Raw genomic sequence first — 22,698 nt, 5'->3', positions numbered from 1 at the left:
TTTGTTCGGATGGTGTTCGTATCCAAGGCTATGTTCTTCTTCTGGCAGTCGGCAATCCACACAGCTAAAGCACCTTCCATGCGTACGATCGTTTTATTACGCGTGGTAACGACTCGCTTCGCTGATCTGCTAAAGGGGATTGCAGCCGTCTTTCTAATGTTCGCCTCGTCCTTCTTGATATAGCGAACGGTGGATTCATTGATTCCAAAATGGCGGGCTGCGGACGCAAAACTTCTACCGTCTTTTAACATATCGAGAAGCGTCACCTTCTCAGCAATCGTCATCATCCTTCGGTGGCGTTTAGGCTCACTACCAGCCTTAGTAGAAGCAGAACGCTTGGGAGCCATTGTACAGTAGGATTTAACAGAAAGTTCAACTTAAAACAGTCGCGCACAGCACAGATTAAAGTTCACAAACTTAACAACGTCTACACAGCGATAGGGCGGGAGAGAAAGTGGCTGCGAAAAGAGGCTGGAAGTTTGAGATGCGGGCAAAACACCAATCACAGGCTAGATAACAAAACTTGAGTTCTGATTCGTCATCTATCAGCGCTTGAACCAATCACAACCCGTCTTATATGCTACGTAGGTTACCAATTCAAAGTACAAGATACCCTGCGTATAGTGTACTGTACAGTAATAATAATAATAATAATAATAAATAATGATACTGTAATAATAATAATAATGATAATAATGATAATACAGTGGTCCCTCGCTAGTTCGCGGTTCAACTTTTGCGGGTTCAGAGCTTCGCGGGTCTAAAAAATATTCAAAAATTAAAAATATAAAAAAATATTAAAAAATTAATAACAATGAAAAATATTAAATTAAAATTAGAAATTACATTATTTTACAAATTTTGAAAACAAAATATTCAATTAGAATTAGTAATTGCATCATTTTACAAAATTTTAAAACTAAAAGAAATGCACGTCTGTATACGCTAAGCATCACGGGCATAAACGTAAGCTGATTGGCCAGCACTCGCTGAGAACTCGACTCCCCATTGGCCCATTCACTAGCCCAAGCGTCTCCTGATGCCCATCGCTCCACGCTTTTCTCGTATACGCTTCTCGCCATAGATCGCGGTTAGTTAGTCTGTCTCGCGGTGATTTTTTAAGTGTAAAAGTTTTGTGAAGCCCTTCTCGATGCCTCCCAAACGCTCTTTATCCCTTGGTGCATCTAGTGAACCGAAGAAAAAGCGAAAGATGTTAACAATTAACGAAAAAGTGAGTTTATTGGACAAGTTGAAAGCGGGAAATATCTACGTGAGCGTAGCCCGACAATATGGCTTTAATGAATCCACGGTACGGTACATAAAGAAGGAAGAGAAGAACATCCGCAAAACTGCTGCAATATCTTTCACGAAAGATGCCAAAAGGGTTGTAAACACCCAGAATAAGACCATGGTGCGAATGGAAAATGCACTGGCTATTTGGATCCATGATTGTAGGGAGAAGAAAATCAGCCTGGATACAAACATGATCCGAAGTAAGGCTAAAACTTTGTTTGATGCTATGGTGCCTGAGGGTGGTGACGACGACAACATTCAAGATGAGGAAGAAAACGACGGCGACGAAGATGATCCTCTGCCTGGTACCTCAAGCCAGACTAGCCCACGACGACCACGTACGACTTTCGTTGCCAGCAAGGGCTGGTTTGATAAGTTTAAGAGGCGATTCGGACTTCAGAGTGTGTCGTTGTATGGAGAGGCATCCTCTGCAGACGAAGCAGCAGCGAGGCATTATGTTGAGGATGTTTTTCCGGAAATAATAGAAGAAAATGGCTATGTCCCAGAGCAAGTCTTTAATATGGATGAAACAGGCCTCTTCTGGAAGAGGATGCCGTCCCGAACATTTCTTTTCAAGGACGAACTTAAAAAGACAGGTTTCAAAGCTCACAAGGATTGAGTGACTGCTCATGTGTGGCAATGCTGCAGGATTCATGCTGAAGCCCGGCCTTATCTACAAGTCACAGAATCCTCGAGCATTGAAAAACAAGAACAAAGCCTTACTGCCAGTGTACTGGATGGCCAATAAAAAGGCATGGATCACCAAGGCCCTCACACTTGATTGGTTCCTTAACTCTTTCATACCACAGGTAAAGCTTTACCTGGCTGAAAAGGGCCTGCCCTTTAAAGTGGTTCTCTTCATGGACTGTGCAGGAGGTCATGCAACTAATTTGCATTATGAAGGGGTACAGGTGGAGTTCCTTCCCCCCAACACCACTTCCCTTATACAGCCCATGGATCAGGGGGTTATTAGGGCCTTCAAAGCCCTCTACACTAAGTCAACAATGGAGGGTCTCATCTCCTCCATTGAAGAGACCGACGAGACCTTCAGCATCAAAGCTTATTGGAAGGACTACAACATAGCTACGTGTCTGGCTAATATTCAGAATGCCCTAAAGGACATGAAAGAACAGACACTCATCTCCAGCTGGAAGAAATTGTGGCCAAACAAAATCACTCATGACTATGAGGGTTTCACGCCTAACGAAATACATCACTCTGCCGTTGATAAGGCTGTCAGGCTGGCTCGGTTGGTGCAGACTGAAGGCTTCTCGGATATGACGGCTGATGAAATTAACAATCTCATCGACTGCCACTCAAACCCACTGACAGAGGAGGACCTACAGGAAATGACCAAATCGGCGAGTGAGGAGGAAGACGAGTCTGCTAGTGACGAAGGTGACGAAGCTGAAGAAGGTGGCCTTACATTGCATAATTTACAGGACCTCTTCAATGTTGCCAAAGACCTCCAAAAAAGGGCCAAAGAAATGGATGACAACATGGTAAGAGCCGTCGAATTCAGCAATCGTATTGATGACGTCATGGCTGTTTATAGGCGCATCTTCATCGACAAAAAAAGACAACGTTCACAACTCCCAATAACGATGTTTCTTACGCGCAAAAAACCAGAAGAAGATCCTCCTGCAGCCGCTACACCGCCTCCTGCATCCCTTACACCACCTCCTATAGCCACTACGCCACCTCCTATAGCCACTACACCTCCTCCTGCATCCATTACGACACCTCCTGCAGCCACTACGCTGCCTCCTGCAGCTTCTCCTGCATCGTCTGCGGCGTCATCCGAGGAGCAGTAAAGCTCTTCATGCCCCTGTGCAGTCATTCATCGTTATTATTATTATTATTATTATTACTATCCAAGCTACAACCCTAGTTGGAAAAGCAAGATGCTATAAGCCCAGGGGCTCCAACAGGGAAAAATAGCCCAGTGAGGAAAGGAAATAAGGAAATAAATAAATGAAGAGAACAAATTAACAATAAATCATTCTAAAAACAGTAACAACGTCAAAACAGACATGTCATATATAAACTATTAACAACATCAAAAACAAATATCTCATAAATAAACTATAAGAGACTCAAGTCCGCCTGGTCAACAAAAAAGCATTTGCTCCAACTTTGAACTTTTGAAGTTCCACTGATTCAACCACCCGATTAGGAAGATCATTCCACAACTTGGTAACAGCTGGAATAAAACTTCTAGAGTACTGCGTAGTATTGAGCCTCGTGATGGAGAAGGCCTGGCTATTAGAATTAACTGCCTGCCTAGTATTACGAACAGGATAGAATTGTCCAGGGAGATCTGAATGTAAAGGATGGTCAGAGTTATGAAAAATCTTATGCAACATGCATAATGAACTAATTGAACGACGGTGCCAGAGATTAATATCTAGATCAGGAATAAGAAATTTAATAGACCGTAAGTTTCTGTCCAACAAATTAAGATGAGAATCAGCAGCTGAAGACCAGACAGGAGAACAATACTCAAAACAAGGTAGAATGAAAGAATTAAAACACTTCTTCAGAATAGATTGATCACCGAAAATCTTGAAAGACTTTCTCAATAAGCCTATTTTTTGTGCAATTGAAGAAGACACAGACCTTATATGTTTCTCAAAAGTAAATTTACTGTCGAGAATCACACCTAAAATTTTGAAAGAGTCATACATATTTAAAGAAACATTATCAATACTGAGATCCGGATGTTGAGGAGCCATCGTCCTTGACCTACTTACAATCATACTTTGAGTTTTGTTAGGATTCAACTTCATACCCCATAATTTGCACCATGCACTAATTCTAGCTAAATCTCTATTAAGGGATTCACCAACCCTAGATCTACATTCAGGGGATGGAATTGATGCAAAGAGAGTAGCATCATCTGCATATGCAACAAGCTTGTTTTCTAGGCCAAACCACATGTCATGTGTATATAGTATGAAAAGTAATGGGCCAAGAACACTACCCTGTGGAACACCGGATATCACATTCCTATAATCACTATGGTGCCCATCAACAACAACTCTTTGAGATCTATTACTTAAAAATCACCTCATCGTACTGCACAGGTCTTTTCATCAACTACGCTTAGAAGAACTTATTGTAAGAGGTAAGTTAAATGTTTTATTGTTTGATTGTTTAACATGAATCTCTCTCTCTCTCTCTCTCTCTCTCTCTCTCTCTCTCTCTCTCTCTCTCTCTCTCTCTCTCTCTCTCTCTACACCCATTTTCTATATGGTATGGTACAATTTTATTTATGTATTAACTGTAATCTTAAACCCCCAGAAATAGAAATTATAAATGTTAATTTGTTGCGCAAAACGACAGACTAATTATGTTAGCTAGTTGTAGTGTTTGCTTGTTTTTGAAAGCTGATAACGATAATTGGTTGTTCGCAAGTAAATTGTTCGGTAGAACAGTGTTCTAGACCCTCAATTGTTATTGTAAACAGACAACATATTTTACAGTTTTTTTTTTTTTATAACATGAATTTCACTCTCTCTCTCTCTACCCGTATTCTATATGGTGTACTGTATACAGGGGGGGGGGTATATATACGTTTTTTTAAGCATTTTTGAAGAGGCGCCGCTACTTCGCGGATTTTCAGTTTTCGCGGGTGGTCTCGGTCCCCATTAACCGCGATAACCGAGGGACCACTGTATATATATATATATATATATATATATATATATATATATATATATATATATATATATATATATATATATGTATATACCCACACACACACACATGATTACTAGGCCATTGCATTTGGCTTCAACCCCTCATTTTTCTATAGAATACCTGAAATAAGATGAAAACATACCTACACACACATCACCAGCCCTCTGAAAATGTTTCGGCAAAATAGAAACAAAAAATATATAAAAATTATTATGATAAGCATAGAAACCGCATGGCAACTCATATCAGCTGCTCTGAGACCTTTAAATCACAAGACGCGGAAATTTTTAGTCCATTACGCTTCATCCAGGGGAAAACATGCTATTCACATATGCCATCATGGCAAAGATGTAAACACACCGTTACCATGGTAACGTAATAATTTTACGTAATTGTTCGGGCAAATAGCTATGTGACTTAAACCTAATGCACATGAAATATCAGCTGATTCCTTTACGTAAAATTTTAAGGTCCTTCATGACCCCTGATGGGACCAAGGAAACTTTTTATTCATATTCAGTGTAGACAAGATGTCGAAGGAACATCCAAACACTAGTCCTGCACCAGTAACGATGCCCATTTTTGGTAAAATATGTATAAATGTCTATGAAACCCAAAAATAATACAAAGAAAAATCAGCTGATTCATAACAGAAAGTTTAAAGGTCCATCTTGACCTCTGTGGGGCCCGGTGCAACGTATAAAAATGAAAACATAGTGTTACCATGGCAACGGAAGCATTTTATGTAATTATTCGTAAAAATGGCGTCAAAACCTAAACCTACTGCACATGAAATATCAGCTGATTCTTCCAAGAAAATTTAAAGGTCCATCCTGACCCTTATAGGGCCCAGAGAAACTTTTTATTCATGTTACATTGATGACAAGACATCGAAGGAACAACATCACAACAGTCAAGTGGGTATTTCAAATACAAGGCCTGCCAAGGCCTGTTATTTACGCATAAGTATATGGAATGTACTGGTACGTCCATGGGGTTAAAGGGATGAGTTATTAGGGACGTACCCGTACGTCCATTGGGGGTAAAAGGGTTAAGCTGTACCGTACCAGTTTTACTGTACACATATTACAGTAATATACACTACAGTATCAGTGAGTATTAGGTTATTGTACAGTGTTACTAGATAGGAACAACTTTTGCTGTACATAACATGAAGGGGATGATGACGAATCGGTAAAACTTTACAGTAGCACAATACTGTACTGTAACCTGTGCAAATGTAGTGTACACTACATATTATAAAATGTTGTTAAAACCAAATTAAAACAGTATTAGGCAGTATTTACTGTGTTAATCGTCAGGTTGGGCACCCACTCGTGGCATGGGGCAGCGACTTTTTAGGTTAGGAGTTAGCCCACCCTGTGTCTGTAACCTAACTAACGCGAAGAGGGAGGTCTGATTGTCTATCGAGTTATCCTCCAATACGTAGAGATCATGCATCCTGATGCGATCTTCCTATGCGCCGTTATGATGAATCTAGCCAGTAAACAAAGGCAAAGTGAGCAAACTTTGGTAGTTGGTGTCGTAGAGGGAGTGTCTTTCCTCTCGACGCCACTATCCTGGTGATGATGGAGTTTTTTCTCCTGTACCTTCGGGAGGAAAAAACTTCTCTGTCTTGGCGGAGAGAGGTTATCGCTCAGCCTGGAGCCTTGCCTTTAGACTGAAACGAGTTAATATTGCCTCATTGCTGGAATTGTCTCTTATCATAAGGAGTTTTGAGCTTACCTGCCCTCAGTCAGAAGTTAGACCACCACCGTGGCACTTAGTTTGTGTATTAAGATCGCCAAAAGGAGCCTCCTACAAACTGTTACATCAGGCATCAGATCCTCACCTGACTTCAAGTGGTCTTCCTGCTATCTTTGGCCTCAGCCAAGAGACTAAGTGAGCTTCAGGGCTTTCCTACGATGTTTCCCTTCCGAGAGGACAAGGACAGGTAATGCTCATCTTCATCTCTGAGTTTATTGTTAAGAATAAAAATCCGGCAGTAACGGATCCTAGATTTGGGCCCTTCTGAATGGAGACACTGTAATATAACCGATGACCCAGATTAACCGCTACTGCCCAGGTAGGGCTTGGAAGTGTTACCTCAGATGAACTTCACGAGCTCGTTCCTGAGGAACCAGATTGTTTGTTAGCCCTGGGAAGGTTAAAAGGAGAATCACAAAGAATATGATCTCAGCATGGATTCGCAAGGTCATATACCTGGCCTTGAATCCTGATTCTTCTCAAACAAAGAAACCTAGAGCTCATGACGGTAGGGGTACTCTGCAAGCTGGCTTCCTCTGTTTGCAGGTAAAAACCATTTTCCTTGTGAAGCCCAGTATATGCTTATATATTTGTTGCGTCACCATATCCCCTTGCGAGGTAGGAGTTTGGTAATGTCTATAGTGTGTTCAAAGAAGTCCGAGGACTTTGGGAACTCTTACCTGAACAAGCTACATTGCTAGTATCACACAATCACACAGGTTGTTCAGACCACCAACGCGTGCACATGCACATAAGTGAGTAGCATGGAAGAATACCCTCGGTCAAAAACCAGCCAGTTGGTTAGGACTTCCACCCCCCTTAGGGTGAGTCTTCCCTAAGAAAGAGTGAAAGGGTGTGTATTAGTGACAGAGCAAATGACCAATTTAAAAACAATTTGTATTTTTCCTAACAATACAAACCTTGAACTCTTTTTACAAATTTGTCCCGCCATCACTTATCCCCCTGCATGTTGTGCCTGTAATCAAAAGTGACGATAGAATACAGATGTGTATGTGTGAGAGCGGGATAACCGGAACTACCCCTTACCCCTCCACTAACTAGCAGTGGGGTAATTATACCTTGCTAAGTCTTATGGCTAGTCTTCCAGCTTTGTCGAAAGTATATTCCCTAATAAAGAGCCCAAGGTTTGTATCATTAGGAAAAATACAACTTATTTTCAAATATGTCATATTAAGGAAGAAAAAATAATTTTTTTTTTTTAAAGTCACTGAAAAAAATCTAAGCAAATACTCGATATAAATTTACAATTTCAATTTTTACTGTAATTTTTGCTTATAGAGTTGGCAGACCCCTTAACGCTAACATTAAAATCTTTGATACATTAGGACCAGCAACCAAACAGTAGTGTGGCATTTTTCCTCCAATGCTGTTTCAATCTCTCTCTCAGAACCTCTGGACGTAGATGATTGGGGTGAAGATGACGATGATGAAATGGACGTTGATGACAACGATGGCGGAGACATTGGTAGTGAGTCCCTTCACGTTGATGAAGATTCAACCGATGTGCCAAGAGAAACGTCTAATTTTAATCAGGTACAGTATGTTAGAATTTACTCTTCATGAAAGGAATTTGTCATTAGATTGAGTCTGCTTAAGTAACAGACTCCTATCTACTTACAGAAGAAGTTGTTTGACTTTACTTAATTTATAGATCATTTCACATTTAACCCCAGAAGACTCAGTGCCAAGAGTTTGAATATCAAACCTATGGCTCCATTGCTATATTATAATTATAAATCAAAATGAGAATTACATACATTACCCCATTTTATTGTACTAGTTGAATTTCTAGGATTTTAGTAATTTCCATTTTGTATTACAGTATATGAGAAAGTGGATACAGTTGTCCCTTAAAATTCGCAGGTTTGATCATTTGCTGGGATTTAGTTGTATAAAAGGGAATGAAAGACATCAATCACATAAATATTGCTGTAAAAATAAAAAAGGATAATAAAGCTCTTATTATGCAAGCACTTTTAATTCGCTCATATAACAAAATCAGTCCCCTCAAATGGCTTTCCTTGGTAGAGAATACTTCCAGCCATCCTTTATTATAAAATAGTAGCAAAGGGTGATAGGAGGATAGATGTGAGAGAGGCAAGAGAGCGTGCTAGAAATAGGAATGAATGGCGAGCGATTGTGACGCAGTTCCGGTAGGCCCTGCTGCTTCCTCCGGTGCCTTAGATGACCGCGGAGGTAGCAGCAGTAGGGGACTCGGCAGTATGAAGCTTCATCTGTGGTGGAAATGTGGGAGGTTGGGCTGTGGCACCCTAGCAGTACCAGCTGAACTCGGCTGAGTTCCTGGTTAGGCTGGAGGAACGTAGAGAGTAGAGGTCCCCCCCCTTTTTTTTTTTTTTTTTTCTTTTTTTGTCGGCTACCCCCCAAAATTGGGGGAAGTGCCTTTGGTATATGTATGTATGTAGTAGCAAAGGACTGCCTTGACAGAAGAACTTAAAGTATTAATATTCACAGTTGTATACTGCAGTAGCAAATACAGGACAACATAATAGAAGAGAGTTGGTTGAAGAGGCTGGTACTGTTTTATGAATGAATTTTTAAGACTGTGTTATACAGTAATGTTTTTTGTTATTTTTTTATTTTTCTTTATTTGCTGTTTTATAACAGAATATATACTGTAAGTTAAATAAGGCAATAGAGAGTCTGGGAGTGTCAAAAAGAGCGTGGTATGTCTCTGGATTTCTAACCTAATCCTCCAATGTTTAGGGGTGACTGTAGAATACTTTTCTAGCATTATCAAAACTATTTTATTTTTGAATTTACTGATGCTGTTGTACAATAGCAAAACGCCATTAATTTTACTGTATTTGCATGTTTATAACAAAAAAATTAAAACTTTGCATGCTCTATACATAAAGTATTGTATTTATATAACTGAAACTATAGAAATATGTAATCCATAGTCGTATCTATGAGTTTGTACTTATGAACATTTTTTTTTTCAATATGATTTTAGTTAGATTTAATGTCATTTGAAGAATGGTAATTTTTTTTTGTTCTAAACCAAAGATATGCTAAATTGGGGCACATCAAATTGAGGGTATTGGATCTTGTATGTAAATACACTCCAGGGTATTCAGAGCTGTATGCAAGCTCGTATAAGTGAAGCATTTTTTAAATTTTTATTGAAGTTATGGCTGGATTGTTTATACTCAATATTTCTCACCCATTCCATTTCTATTTCAGTCGCAGTCATTGTATCTCTCGGAGAAACAGGCTAAGAAAAGCATCATGCTGAAAGATGGACAGGTGGTACAAAGAAAGAAAGCTCAGCGGAAAGATAAAGGAGTATGGACAGTATTTTTTTTTTTTTTTATATTTTGATATCCTATTATCACAAACTTTGTGCTTAATATTTTTAAGTAACTTTTATTGCTCATCAGAATTACTTGAAAATATGCCATAGTTATTTTAGACTTCAGTATTCCATTCCTGTGATAGGTAAAATACTGTGAAACAAATACAAAAATCTATGTTACAGCATATTTATTTTTTCAGTTTTAGAATTTTCATATTTTTTTTTGGGGCTCAAGCCATGTCGTCGTGATGGAAGTTCCTTAAAGTAGCTACAGTGTACTACAGTGATATTCCCAGAGAATTTTACCTTTAGGTATCCAGAATTCTAACTCCTGGCGCAAATATCCTTAAAATTTCGCCAAAGGATATCGCATAATATCAGTGGACGCATTCTTGACACGCCTCCATAGTAATCTGCACCCCAAACAGCGTTTTGGCTTCGAGGAGGATGTGGCAAAAGGGAGCCGTCCAAAGGCTCTCCCCGCTCTCGTAATACTATTGGGAATAAAACAGCGCCATTCCCACGACGGCGGACATTCCTTTTTTATGTAGCGATCTCGCTCGGTGATATTTCCTGGTGATCTAACTTTTCGATCGTTTTACAGGATTATTATTATGCTTTCTTCATCTTCTTCCACCTCTGGAAAGTTGAGTATCGGGTCTTTACTATGAGTATATTTTAGCTCCTGTTTCACAATGAAATTAGAGTATTTTATTGTGATTAAGAGCTAGGCCAGTTATTGGAGGCGCCGTCGTTCGTTAGGCATGTGTTATTTAGATAGCAGAACAACTTCCAGTTTTTAATAGCTTTATTTAATTATTTTAATTATTTAGCTATTTAAGCAATCACTCTTGTAAAGTTTCGATAATGTGCATAATTTTTTTTTCCCCCTTTTCTCTGTCGATCGTATAGTTAGAGTTTCGGTGATTTAGGTAACCGAGATCTCGTATAGCCTAGGTAACCTTACCTAGACGTTTTACTATACGTTCAGACTTTCCCCGGTTACCCTCGTGTATTGTTTTCATTCAGTGGAGACTGATACCTCCTAGAATGTTATGAAACATTACACGTCTCTTCGGAGACTTAAGGGTAATCTCTTTCCCTCTGAGTGTAGCCTCAGGCTACAACCCTAATAGCCATGCCTTGAATTTTATTCAGACATGGCTAACCTAGGGTTTGTCATGCCTCTTCCCTTAACCGTTGGTTGTGGTATATCATCAGGTTTTGGGATTTAGTCAGAATCTCAGAGTATTTAGTCTTATGTCGGCGACCTGCCGGCAGGGCGAATGGGTTGTAGGATACCATCATTCCTCTGCCGGCCAGGTGGTCGGCAATGGAGATTAGCCCTCATTAGCCGCACTTGAAGTAATGGTAGGATACCATCTCCTCCTTGCGACTAAAAGACTAGTCCTATGCCACAGTTCTCTGGGCTGAAGAGTAATTTTCTTTAGCCTAGGATACGTGGCACTGGAACTCTGTTTCTTCTTTGTTGAGAGGAGGCGGCAGTGCCGCCATCCCCTTAACTGTGTCGGCAATCTCTGGGATGGAGAACTGAGTCTCTCCTGTTCCCTGGGATTCTGCCGATACTGAAACAGAGTTTCTTTTACAGGTGGTAGGATTGACAATTTTTGCCAGTTCCTTTCACACTCGTTACAGGACCCTGTTCCCTACCCCTCTGTCCACTTTTGATGGCTGAGCCGTTGTCTTTCTTTAGGCCGGCTTCTTGCAACCTTACCTTTACCTTTGCTGGTAGGTTGCCAGAGCCAGCCAGACTCCCTCTCTAGTCATGTCTTTGGCTGACGGCAGAGCATACTGCCGCCAACCACACCATCTGTCGGCAACTGCCGGCGACCATGATGGCCGTGAGAGGGAAGTCCCTTCTGTTCCTAAGGTTCTTCAGTCCTCCCTTGGACTGCTGCTACAGGTCCTGTTGCCGTGGTACTGCTGGCCAGGCCGGCACAGATAGTGCTGACTCAGTTGGCAGCACGTCGACTGTACTGGTACTGCTGGACTTGCCGGCCGGCAGTGTATCGGCGGTACCTTGTCGACAATAGTACTGTAGCTGCATGGAAGCCTGAATGGTACATTCTCCCCTTCTATTAGAACCTTCTTTCTGGTAAAAGGCAGTGAAATTAGACTTTTACATCCTTAATTACTGTATACATTCACAGGAAGGAGTAGCCTTTTTTCCATGCTATCTCTCTCTCTCTCTCTAGCTAGCATGCCAGGTATGCCGGCAAGACCTAGCTATGCCGGCTACATGCCGGCTAAACTACTGAATTTATTATACAGGCAGCCAGTATATCTGCAGTATAGAATATACTGCAGATAGAAAACTACTATATAGTTTATACTAGTATTTATTTCCAATATATTTTGGATATCCAACACAGGCATTTGCTGAGCCCAATCCTATATTGAATGAATATGATTTCTTCAATATCCTGATTAGAAATCAGTATTAGGATTACCCTACAATATTAAACACTTCAAGGCAGGAGAAATACACTCCTAACCCTTAAAGGGTGGAGCCTTTATCCTTGAGTCTCCCTGATCAGGAAACTCTTATATTTTAATATAGTAGGAAGACTATAGCAAATAGGCTGAGTGGGATATACAAATATATGTCTTTATTTTCCTAGTCCCGCTGGCTTCATGCTAGATGGACCATACTATCATATGCTACTATGAAGGCAGCATAATGACTAGACTACAATACATGATGTACAGTAGCCAGTAAATTGCAATATAGACTTACTGCAATTAGAAAACTACAGTACCATGATACAGTAGTATTTCTGACATACCTTGGGTACCCTTGTACGAGCATTCTGCTGGTATCGTTCATATATTGAATGAATAGTTTTCTTCAATATTCTGATCGAGAATCAGTCATCCTAACCCCACAGTATTAACATTATTTTGGGACAGTGATTTGATACTTCTCTACCCCTAGGGGTAAGAGTCCATCTACTTGGAGTTACTCTATTGAGAAATCTCCATGTAGTTAATACTGAGGGGAGGCAACAGCATTAGCTCACAGGGGTACACAAGTATGTATCTCCTACTATCCCTTTATAGCTTACTATCCTAAGCTACTCTATTGTAAAGGATATTTGCATGTTGATTGTCAAGGAGATAATCCATTGTATACTCATTTGGTTTTCCTTTCTTTACAGGAGGAACACCAGATACCTTGTGCTGCAGTCCTCTGCAAGGCCTAGAGTAAGTATTTTTACGGTCATAATACTTGCAGGTTTCATGCCCCCTGCAATATTATTTCTGGATCCCTACATTATTGGAACCCACAGGTTTGCAATATATGTTGGACATTAATGTCCGAAGGTTTTGAAAATCCCAAGTCTACAGAGACTAGGGATACAGCTCAATATAAATTACGCAACTGGGTGAGAGGCTTTCAAAAGATCTCTCCGGGACCTTTCCTACCTAATGACGGGATGCGTAAGTTACTATTTCCGGAAGCAAGTGAGGAAACAGTAGTGCCTCAGGAGCTAACTACATCCCCTGATGACCAGAAAACCTTTGGGATTAAGGGCAAGAAATGCCTCAAGGCAGAAGAGGAAAATGTTGCGTCGGAATTTCCTCCGCCTGTGCCGGCTTTAGAGCCATCGATGTCGACATCTTCGTCTTCTACCCATAATTTGGATAATGTTGTACAATTATGTATCCAACTGAAGAATCAAATAGAGAGCTTTCGTAGACAAAATGAAAAGCAGGAAGTAAAACGCAAGATAGATCCTCGTAAAGTTTCTCTTGTCGCTTCCCAGGGGTCAGTCAAACGACCCATGAGTCAAGACCTACCAACATGCTCCATAACCAATCCCTGGAGGTTCACGGAGCAGATGCCGATTTCAAATGGCAATCTCTGCATCTCAGAGAAAATAAGTGCTGTTCCTTTGGACAAAATTCAATTTTGGCCAAGCTTTGATGCTTTCCCTAATTGTTGGGTTCGACTAAGTATGAACCAAAGTCAAGAAAAGGAACGGAACCAAAGGAGGTCTTGATTGTCGACCATGATAAGGCACAGACTATCCTTTCAGGTAGTCTAAGAAAGGCGGGTTATTCAGAGTCGAAGGTATTCTCACTGAATAACGGACACCCTTCCTTTCTTGCTCCTACTTCACTCTCATTCCCCTTTATGGGGAAGGCATTTACTTCTGTTGCCAAAGCGGTAGAGGCGGGTAAGCCATGTCCCACACTCGATGAGTGCAAGCCTTTGTCACCAGCTTTTCCCAGACAGGAAAAGGATTGGAAGGAAGTCCATTTGACATTTTCAGTAGGAAAATTAGACAAGGACGTCGCAAGTCGACAATTCAAGGTATGTCTCCCTAAATTGTCTGAGTTGCTCTTGTGTAATGAACAGGAGTCAAAGGAGAGACTTGCGACATCCCTTTCTCTACAAAACTACATAGAGTTGTGTTCAACCTACGAGAGTACCCCAGACATGCTCATGGTCATAGCCAAAATGCATATGGCTATCTTGGTGAAGGACCTTTACGCCTTTATGAAGGCTAGGAGAGCATGTAGAGAGTTTGTGTTCGCTGATACAACAGTAAAACACGAAACAAGGAAGCTAATATCTTCCAACATCTGGGGTAAAGACCTCTTCCCACACGAGGTCACTAAGGAAGTAATTAAGAACGCCACCATGGAGAACATAGGTGTTCTCCATAAATGGGGCATTCCTTCAAAGAGAAAATCTTTTGCGGTTGTGGGTTCCCAACCTAAAAAGAAGATTGGAAATGCTGGAAATATCCGGGCTGCTCAACAACCTCCCACTATTCCAGTGACCACGATGCTACAGGCAGATGGTCAAAAGTCTATGCCTACTGACTACTCGAAGCATAAAGACGCTTCGGCTAGGAGGAACTTTCCCTCAGGATTGCAGGACCTTCGATCCTTCGGTCCAAAGCCTATTCAAGATGAACCATTGATGGGAAACAGAAATGTCCCTACCATCATTTCCTTACCTTCTCCTACAGTTCAAAACCCTCCTGGAGGAGTATACCTGAGAGCTATAGAGCATACAGGTTGTAAAAAAACTTTAGCTCATCGAGTTCCAGGGAAGGCTGCTTCGTGTTCACGAGAAAGACTCAAGATATCAATGAGCCATTCTGAACTTGTCGCCACTCAACAAGTTCATAAAAAACAGCAAGTTCTGAATGTTAATCCTTCTGAACATATGGACCTTGTTCCAATTAAGGGTGTTCGTAGTCTTGTCAGACCTGAAAGGTGTCTTTCGGAACCTTCCAGTCAACCAGCCCCCTTCCTCCTATCTAGAACTCATGTTACCGAGAGTAACATTCATCCTAAGGAAGATACGTGTCGGACTCACAGTTCTAAGTATCTTCAAAGGATTGACGAACTTAGTCATGTCAAATTCAATCCTAGTAATAGTTGAGGTATTAATATACCTGATCAAGAGGCTGGAGTGGGCAGCACCCGAAGTGTCCGGCCAATGTGCATTCAAAGAGATGACCCGGTTCCTGGGACATCACGGATGCAAGATAGGCTTCTAGGAGTCTCCAGCTCAGGAGTTTCGATGTTTAAAAAACCATCGAAGCCCTCAGTCACATCAACTCTCTTCTCCTTTGGAAATATAAAAGGAGCTCGTGAGATCTGTCAAGAGATTCAGGTATTCAGTCAGAATACCAAAACGCCAACAGGAAAAAAGCGCTAAAGTTTCCCCAGTTCGCTATAGTGACAGACCTGGTGCTAAGGGCACACCGGAATGATGTGTTAAGAGCTTGGAGAAAACATGCATCAAATGCTTGAAGAGATAAAAAAAGACTGAGATCGGTCCCTCTTTAATCGCTTCTCTAACAGAAATTAGAGCACGAAAGTCCCAAGGCTCTGCTGGTCCTTTCATGGGTGGGGAAGCCCCCTCCACACAGATCAGACTCCCTACGACTGATCTGGGACACCGAAGCGATAATAAGATGTCACATTCGAACGTCTCATTCAGTCTTGGTGAAGTTACCCATCCCTCTCTTAAAGGGACGGCACCTACCAGCAGTTCATTTACAACTGATCCACGATGTGACGGTGGATACTCTATTTCGATACAAACCGATAGAGTTGGAATGGTCCATGGGCGCAGACATATTCCCTCCCAAATGGGAACAAGTCCCGGAACTGCAATTCGACCTCTTCATCACGAGCGTTTTCAAGAAACTACCTCGCTATATAGCCCCATACGAGGATCCTCTAGTGGGGCTGATAGACTAGATGAGGCTGGTCCTAGCTCTGACCCTAGGTATATTTCCAAAGATTCAGAAATTAACTGCCTTCGTCTTATCACAGAGAACCCAAACCCTTCATTTCATGATTTTCTCGCTCTAGCGGTTAGAAAAAGGTTTGGGATCTCAAAAGGCAATATAGAATTCTTAGAAGAATACAAAGCCAAGTCAACTAGAAGACAATATGAGTCTTCCTGGAAAAAGTTGGTTGCGTTTGTCAAAGCAAAAGGACCGAAAGAAATTTCAATGAATTTCTATCTGTCCTTCTTTGTCCACCTTCATAGCCAAGGTCTGGCGGCCAATACGATAAATACGTGCAAGTCAGCCTTGACTAGGCCTCTCCTATATGCCTTTCAAGTGGATCTGGCGAATGAAATCTTTAATAAGATTCCAAAGGCATGTGCTAGGCTTAAGCCCGCGGTACCACCAAAGCCCATCTCCTAGTCTTTGGACAAGGTCTTACATTATGCCTCATCTGTGAGCAATGAAGATTGTTCTTTTAAGGATCTAACCCCAAAGGATATTTTTCTGTTCGCTATTGCGTCCGGGGCTAGAGTTAGTGAAATAGTGGCCCTATCCAGAGATGAGGGTCACATTCAGTTTACGGAAGTGGGAGAACGGAATCTATTTCCTGATCCATCCTTTCTCGCTAAAACGAGCTACCCACTAAGAGGTGGGGTCCCTGGAGAATCTGCCCTCTGAAGGAAGATATCTCTCTATGTCCTGTAGAGTGTCTAAAGGTCTCTCTTCGTAGAACTTCAGACTTCAGGGGAGGACAACTCTTTAAAGGAGAACTTCTGGATCAAATTTATCCCTAAAACAACTAAGGGCGAACCTCACCTACTTTATTCGTAGAGTGGATCCGGACAGTACTCCCGCAGGTCATGATCCGAGAAAGATTGCTTCATCACTGAACTTCTTTCAGTATATGGACTTTGAGCGCCTTCGTTCATACACTGGATGGAAATCATCCAGAGTGTTTTACAAACACTATGCAAAACAAGTAGTGGCAGCTGGTAGTGTATTAAAACCTGCCCCCTAATTACTGTAGTAAATAGATTTTGGTTTGGGACCTCACGTGTCCTCGCACATGTAACGGATGAGAATCATCCAGAGTGTTCTACATACACTATGCTAGACAAATCCATGATCTGAAGCAATATGTGGTGACGCCAGGTAGAATATTTAACCTGCCGTCTAATTCTACGATGAACAGCTAATTGACTGGGACTGTCAATTAAAGGGAGAAGAGGTCACCCTTCTTAGGTGTGACTTCTTTTAATTAAGTGTTACCATGACAACACTGGCTCTGTTCAAAATCCCAGGTGTGGAATTATACAGATAGCACTAGTGCCGGTGTACGAAGTACACAGTGCAGGTAGAAGTAACCAGTATAGGAATTATGAAGAGAAATTGTTTTATAATTTTCTTCAGTCTGAGAGTGGCACTCATCATTTCTTCCTTCAAGAAGGAAATATAGTCTCTGTACTTGTTACAGGTATAATCCCATTGTCATACTACATTCGTTTTACTGAACATCTTTTAGTCATTTATTAGTAATAAATGTCTATTAGAATGTAGTGCGTCCACCTTCGCCAGACAATTGTATGTATACATGCCAGAGTTCTTCAACTTACCAAAGTAAGTATCCCTCATATATTTGTATGCATCAAATAATAGATATAAGTGACACTGATGTTATTTTAGCAAATATACAACTATGAGACTATTTGTATATTCAGTGTGCACTTATTTTTAGTCATACTATGTATGTTAACCTCAAGATCCCTTTTCTACTGTCTAGAATGACTCTTCCCTGTAGGAGGCAGGAAGCACTAACATTGGTTATGATTAGTGATGGTGACGAATAACGGTAACGTCCCTTGTCTCATGTGGTCCCCATGACCATAGAAAAGGTTGCTATAAGGGTAAGGCACTGATTAAATATCCACAGATACACTAATGCTCTGGTATGCTTCCATCACGACGACATGGCTTGAGCAAAAAAACGGATTTAGAGAGAAGCGAAAAATCTATTTTTGGGTGAGATGGCCATGTCGTCCTGATGGACCCACCCATCTCTTCTAAAAGAAAAGATCTTCACAGTATCCCTCCTGTGGTACTGTATCTCTAACACCACGCTCAATGCTACAAGGAATGTCCGCTGTCGTGGGAATGGCGCTGTTGTATTCCTAATAGTATTACGAGAGCGGGGAGAGCATTTGGACGGCTCCCTTTTGCCACATCCTCCTTGAAGCCAAAATGCTGTTTGGGGTGCAGATTGGTATGGAGGCGTGTCAAGAATGCGTCCGCTGATATTATGCGATATCCTTTGGAGAAATTTTAAGGATATTCGCACCAGGAGTTAGAATTCTGGAGACCTAAAGGTAAAATTCTCTGGGAATATCACTGTAGGAAGCTACTTTAAGGAACTTCCATCAGGACGACATGGCCATCTCACCCAAAAATAGATTTTTCGCTTCGCTCAAAATCCGTTTATTTCTTTCATAAGTTTAAGCTTTTATAAACCCTCTTAACAATTTATAATACTGTTATACATACATACATATACCAAAGGCACTTCCCCCAAATTTGGGGGGTAGCCAACATCAACAAAGAAACAAAACAAAAAGGGGACCTCTACTCTCTACATTCCTCCAGCCTAACCAGGGACTCAGTTGAGTTCAGCTGGTACTGCTAGGGTGCCACAGCCCATCCTCCCACATTTTCCACCACAGATGAAGCTTCATACTGCTGAATCCCCTACTGCTGCTACCTCCGCGGTCATCTAAGGCACCGGAGGAAGCAGCAGGGCCTACCGGAACTGCGTCACAATCGCTCGCCATTCATTCCTATTTCTAGCATGCTCTCTTGCCTCTCTCACATCTATCCTCCTATCACCCAGAGTTTTCTTCACACCATCCATCCACCCAAACCTTGGCCTTCCTCTTGTACTTCTCCCATCAACTCTTGCATTCATCACCTTCTTTAGCAGACAGCCATTTTCCATTCTCTCAACATGGCCAAACCACCTCAACACATTCATATCCACTCTAGCCGCTAACTCATTTCTTACACCCGTTCTCACCCTCACCACTTCGTTCCTAACCCTATTTACTCGAGATACACCAGCCATACTCCTTAGACACTTCATCTCAAACACATTCAATTTCTGTCTCTCCATCACTTTCATTCCCCACAACTCCGATCCATACATCACAGTTGGTACAATCACTTTCTCATATAGAACTCTCTTTACATTCATGCCCAACCCTCTATTTTTAACTACTCCCTTAACTGCCCCCAACACTTTGCAACCTTCATTCACTCTCTGACGTACATCTGCTTCCACTCCACCATTTGCTGCAACAACAGACCCCAAGTACTTAAACTGATCCACCTCCTCAAGTAAATCTCCATTCAACATGACATTCAACCTTGCACCACCTTCCCTTCTCGTACATCTCATAACTTTACTCTTACCCACATTAACTCTCAACTTCCTTCTCTCACACACCCTTCCAAATTCTGTCACTAGTCGGTCAAGCTTCTCTTCTGTGTCTGCTACCAGTACAGTATTATCTGCAAACAACAACTGATTTACCTCCCATTCATGATCATTCCCGCCTACCAGTTTTAATCCTCGTCCAAGCACTCAAGCATTCACCTCTCTCACCACTCCATCAACATACAAGTTAAACAACCACGGCGACATCTCACATCCCTGTCTCAGCCCCACTCTCACCGGAAACCAATCGCTCACTTCATTTCCTATTCTAACACATGCTTTACTACCTTTGTAGAAACTTTTCACTGCTTGCAACAACCTTCCACCAACTCCATATATAACCTCATCACATTCCACATTGCTTCCCTATCAACTCTATCATATGCTTTCTCCAGATCCATAAACGCAACATACACCTTCTTACCTTTTGCTAAATATTTCTCGCATATCTGCCTAACTGTAAAAATCTGATTCATACAACCCCTACCTCTCCTAAAACCACCCTGTACTTCCAAGATTGCAGTCTCTGTTTTATCCTTAATCCTATTAATCATTACTCTACCATACACTTTTCCAACTACACTCAACAAACTAATACCTCTTGAATTACAACACTCGTGCACATCTCCCTTACCCATGTATAGTGGTACAATACATGCACAGACCCAATCTATTGGTACCATTGACAACACAAAACACATATTAAACAATCTCACCAACCATTCAAGTACAGTCACACCCCCTTCCTTCAACATCTCAGCTTTCACACCATCCATACCAGATGCTTTTCCTACTCTTGTTTCATCTAGTGCTCTCCTCACTTCCTCTATTGTAATCTCTCTCTCATTCTCATCTCCCATCACTGACACCTCAACACCTGGAACAGCTATTATATCTGCCTCCCTATTATCCTCAACATTCAGCAAATTTTCGAAATATTCCGCCCACCTTTTCCTTGCCTCCTCTCCTTTTAACAGCCTTCCATTTCCATCTTTCACTGTCTCTTCAATTGTTGCGCCGGCCTTCCTTACTCTCTTCACTTCTTTCCAAAACTTCTTCTTATTCTCTTCATATGACTGACCCAATCCCTGACCCCACCTCAGGTCAGCTGCCCTCTTTGCCTCACGTACCTTGCACTTTACTTCCACATTTTTCTCTCTATATTTTTCATACTTCTCTATACTATTACTCTGCAGCCATTCTTCAAAAGCCCTCTTTTTCTCTTCCACTTTTACCTTCACTCCTTCATTCCACCATTCACTGCCCTTCCTCATGCTGCCTCCAACAACCTTCTTGCCACATACATCACTTGCAATCGCAACAAAATTTTCTTTTGCTAACTTCCACTCCTCCTCTAGATTACCATTTTCTCTTACTCTCACCTTGTCATATGCCATTTTCAACCTTTCCTGATATTTACTTTTTAACTCCGGTTTTATTAGCTCTTCAACCCTCACTAGCTCCCTTTTACATCCACCTACTCTATTCCCCCACTCTTTTGCTACAACTAATTTTCCTTCCACCAAAAAATGATCAGACATACCGTTAGCCATACCCCTAAACACGTGCACGTCTTTCAATCTTCCAAACATTCTTTTAGTTATCAACACATAATCCATTAATGCCCTTTCTACTACTCTTCCATTTGCCACTCTTACCCATGTATACTTATTTTTATCTTTCTTTTTTAAAAAGCTAGCACTTATTACCATCTCTTGTTCAACACACATTTCTACCAGTCTCTCACCACTCTCATTTTCACCTGGTACGCCATACTTCCCAATGACACCTTCTACCTCTCCAGCGCCCACTGTAGCATTTAAGTCACCCATGACAACTACATAAATCCTTCTACCCAGTCCATCTACACACCTTGTTAATTCATTCCAGAACTCATTCCGCTCTTCTTCACTTTTCTCACTACTTGGCCCATACGCACTGAAAAACGCCCAACAATCCCTACCCAACCTAACCCTTACTCACATTAACCTAGATGATATCTCCTTCCATTCCACTACTTTACCTGTCATCCATTCACACAGCAATAAAGCCACACCCTCTCTCGCTCTTCCCCTTTCAATCCCAGACCCTCTACCAGACATTTCACCAAACATCACTTCACCCTTTCCTTTTATCTTCGTCTCACACAAGGCCAATACATCCATCCTTCTATTCCTAAACATACTTCCAATTTCACATCTTTTAAAAACTCTCTATTGTACTACATCCACGCACATTCAAACACCCCAAAACTAGAGTGCGGGGAGCAGTCACTCTCCCCCCAGCTCCATCTCTTTGTTGCTGTCTCACAGGATTTTTTATACAGGAGAGGGGGTTCCCAGCCCCCTCGTCCCGTCCCTTTTAGTCGCCTCTTACGACACGCAGGGATAACGTTGGCGCTATTCTAATTGTTTTTATGCCCCCGCGGCCACTTTTTAAGCCAAAACTTACTTTTACTTTAGACACATCATTATGTATAGGTAAATGAAAAATTTGAATCTAAACTCTCAGTAACATATGTACTGCTCGGCCATCGACCAAACATATATGTTGATTTATTGTGGCCAAGAAGTAAAGCTCTATTTAGAATAAGCAGGATTTTAATAATACTTTTTCCACTTAATTATATCTATTAACAATGCATGTTACATTCATATATTAGTGTCATATTATGAAATGAAAACACTTTGAATGTACATATTTCCCATTCTTTAAGGTTGTGAGCTCTTTGATAATACTGTCTACAGTACACTTTCCAAATCAGCTGATCGAGGCAAACTACTGAATGAGGTTTTTTCTCTTGCTAAAAGAGACAATTATTACTTGATCTA

At 41.2% G+C, this 22,698-nt stretch overlaps 1 protein-coding gene across 1 annotated transcript in view; it reads left to right on the top strand.

The window, feature by feature from the left end:
* The window catches only part of LOC137623207 (HMG box-containing protein 4), a 96,842-nt gene that overhangs the window by 20,013 nt on the left and 54,131 nt on the right, over nucleotides 1–22,698 (top strand). Inside the window, exons 4-5 of the mRNA XM_068353924.1 lie at nucleotides 8,171–8,316; nucleotides 9,988–10,089. Of these exons, the coding sequence (XP_068210025.1) occupies nucleotides 8,171–8,316; nucleotides 9,988–10,089 (248 nt within the window). The remainder of the gene's footprint in view (nucleotides 1–8,170; nucleotides 8,317–9,987; nucleotides 10,090–22,698) is intronic.

The sequence above is a fragment of the Palaemon carinicauda genome, chromosome 30 (assembly GCF_036898095.1).
Source record: "Palaemon carinicauda isolate YSFRI2023 chromosome 30, ASM3689809v2, whole genome shotgun sequence".
In the NCBI taxonomy this organism is placed as follows: Eukaryota; Metazoa; Arthropoda; class Malacostraca; order Decapoda; family Palaemonidae; genus Palaemon; species Palaemon carinicauda.
Note: the sequence above shows the minus strand (reverse complement) of the source record. Positions and strands in the feature narration are given on the sequence as shown.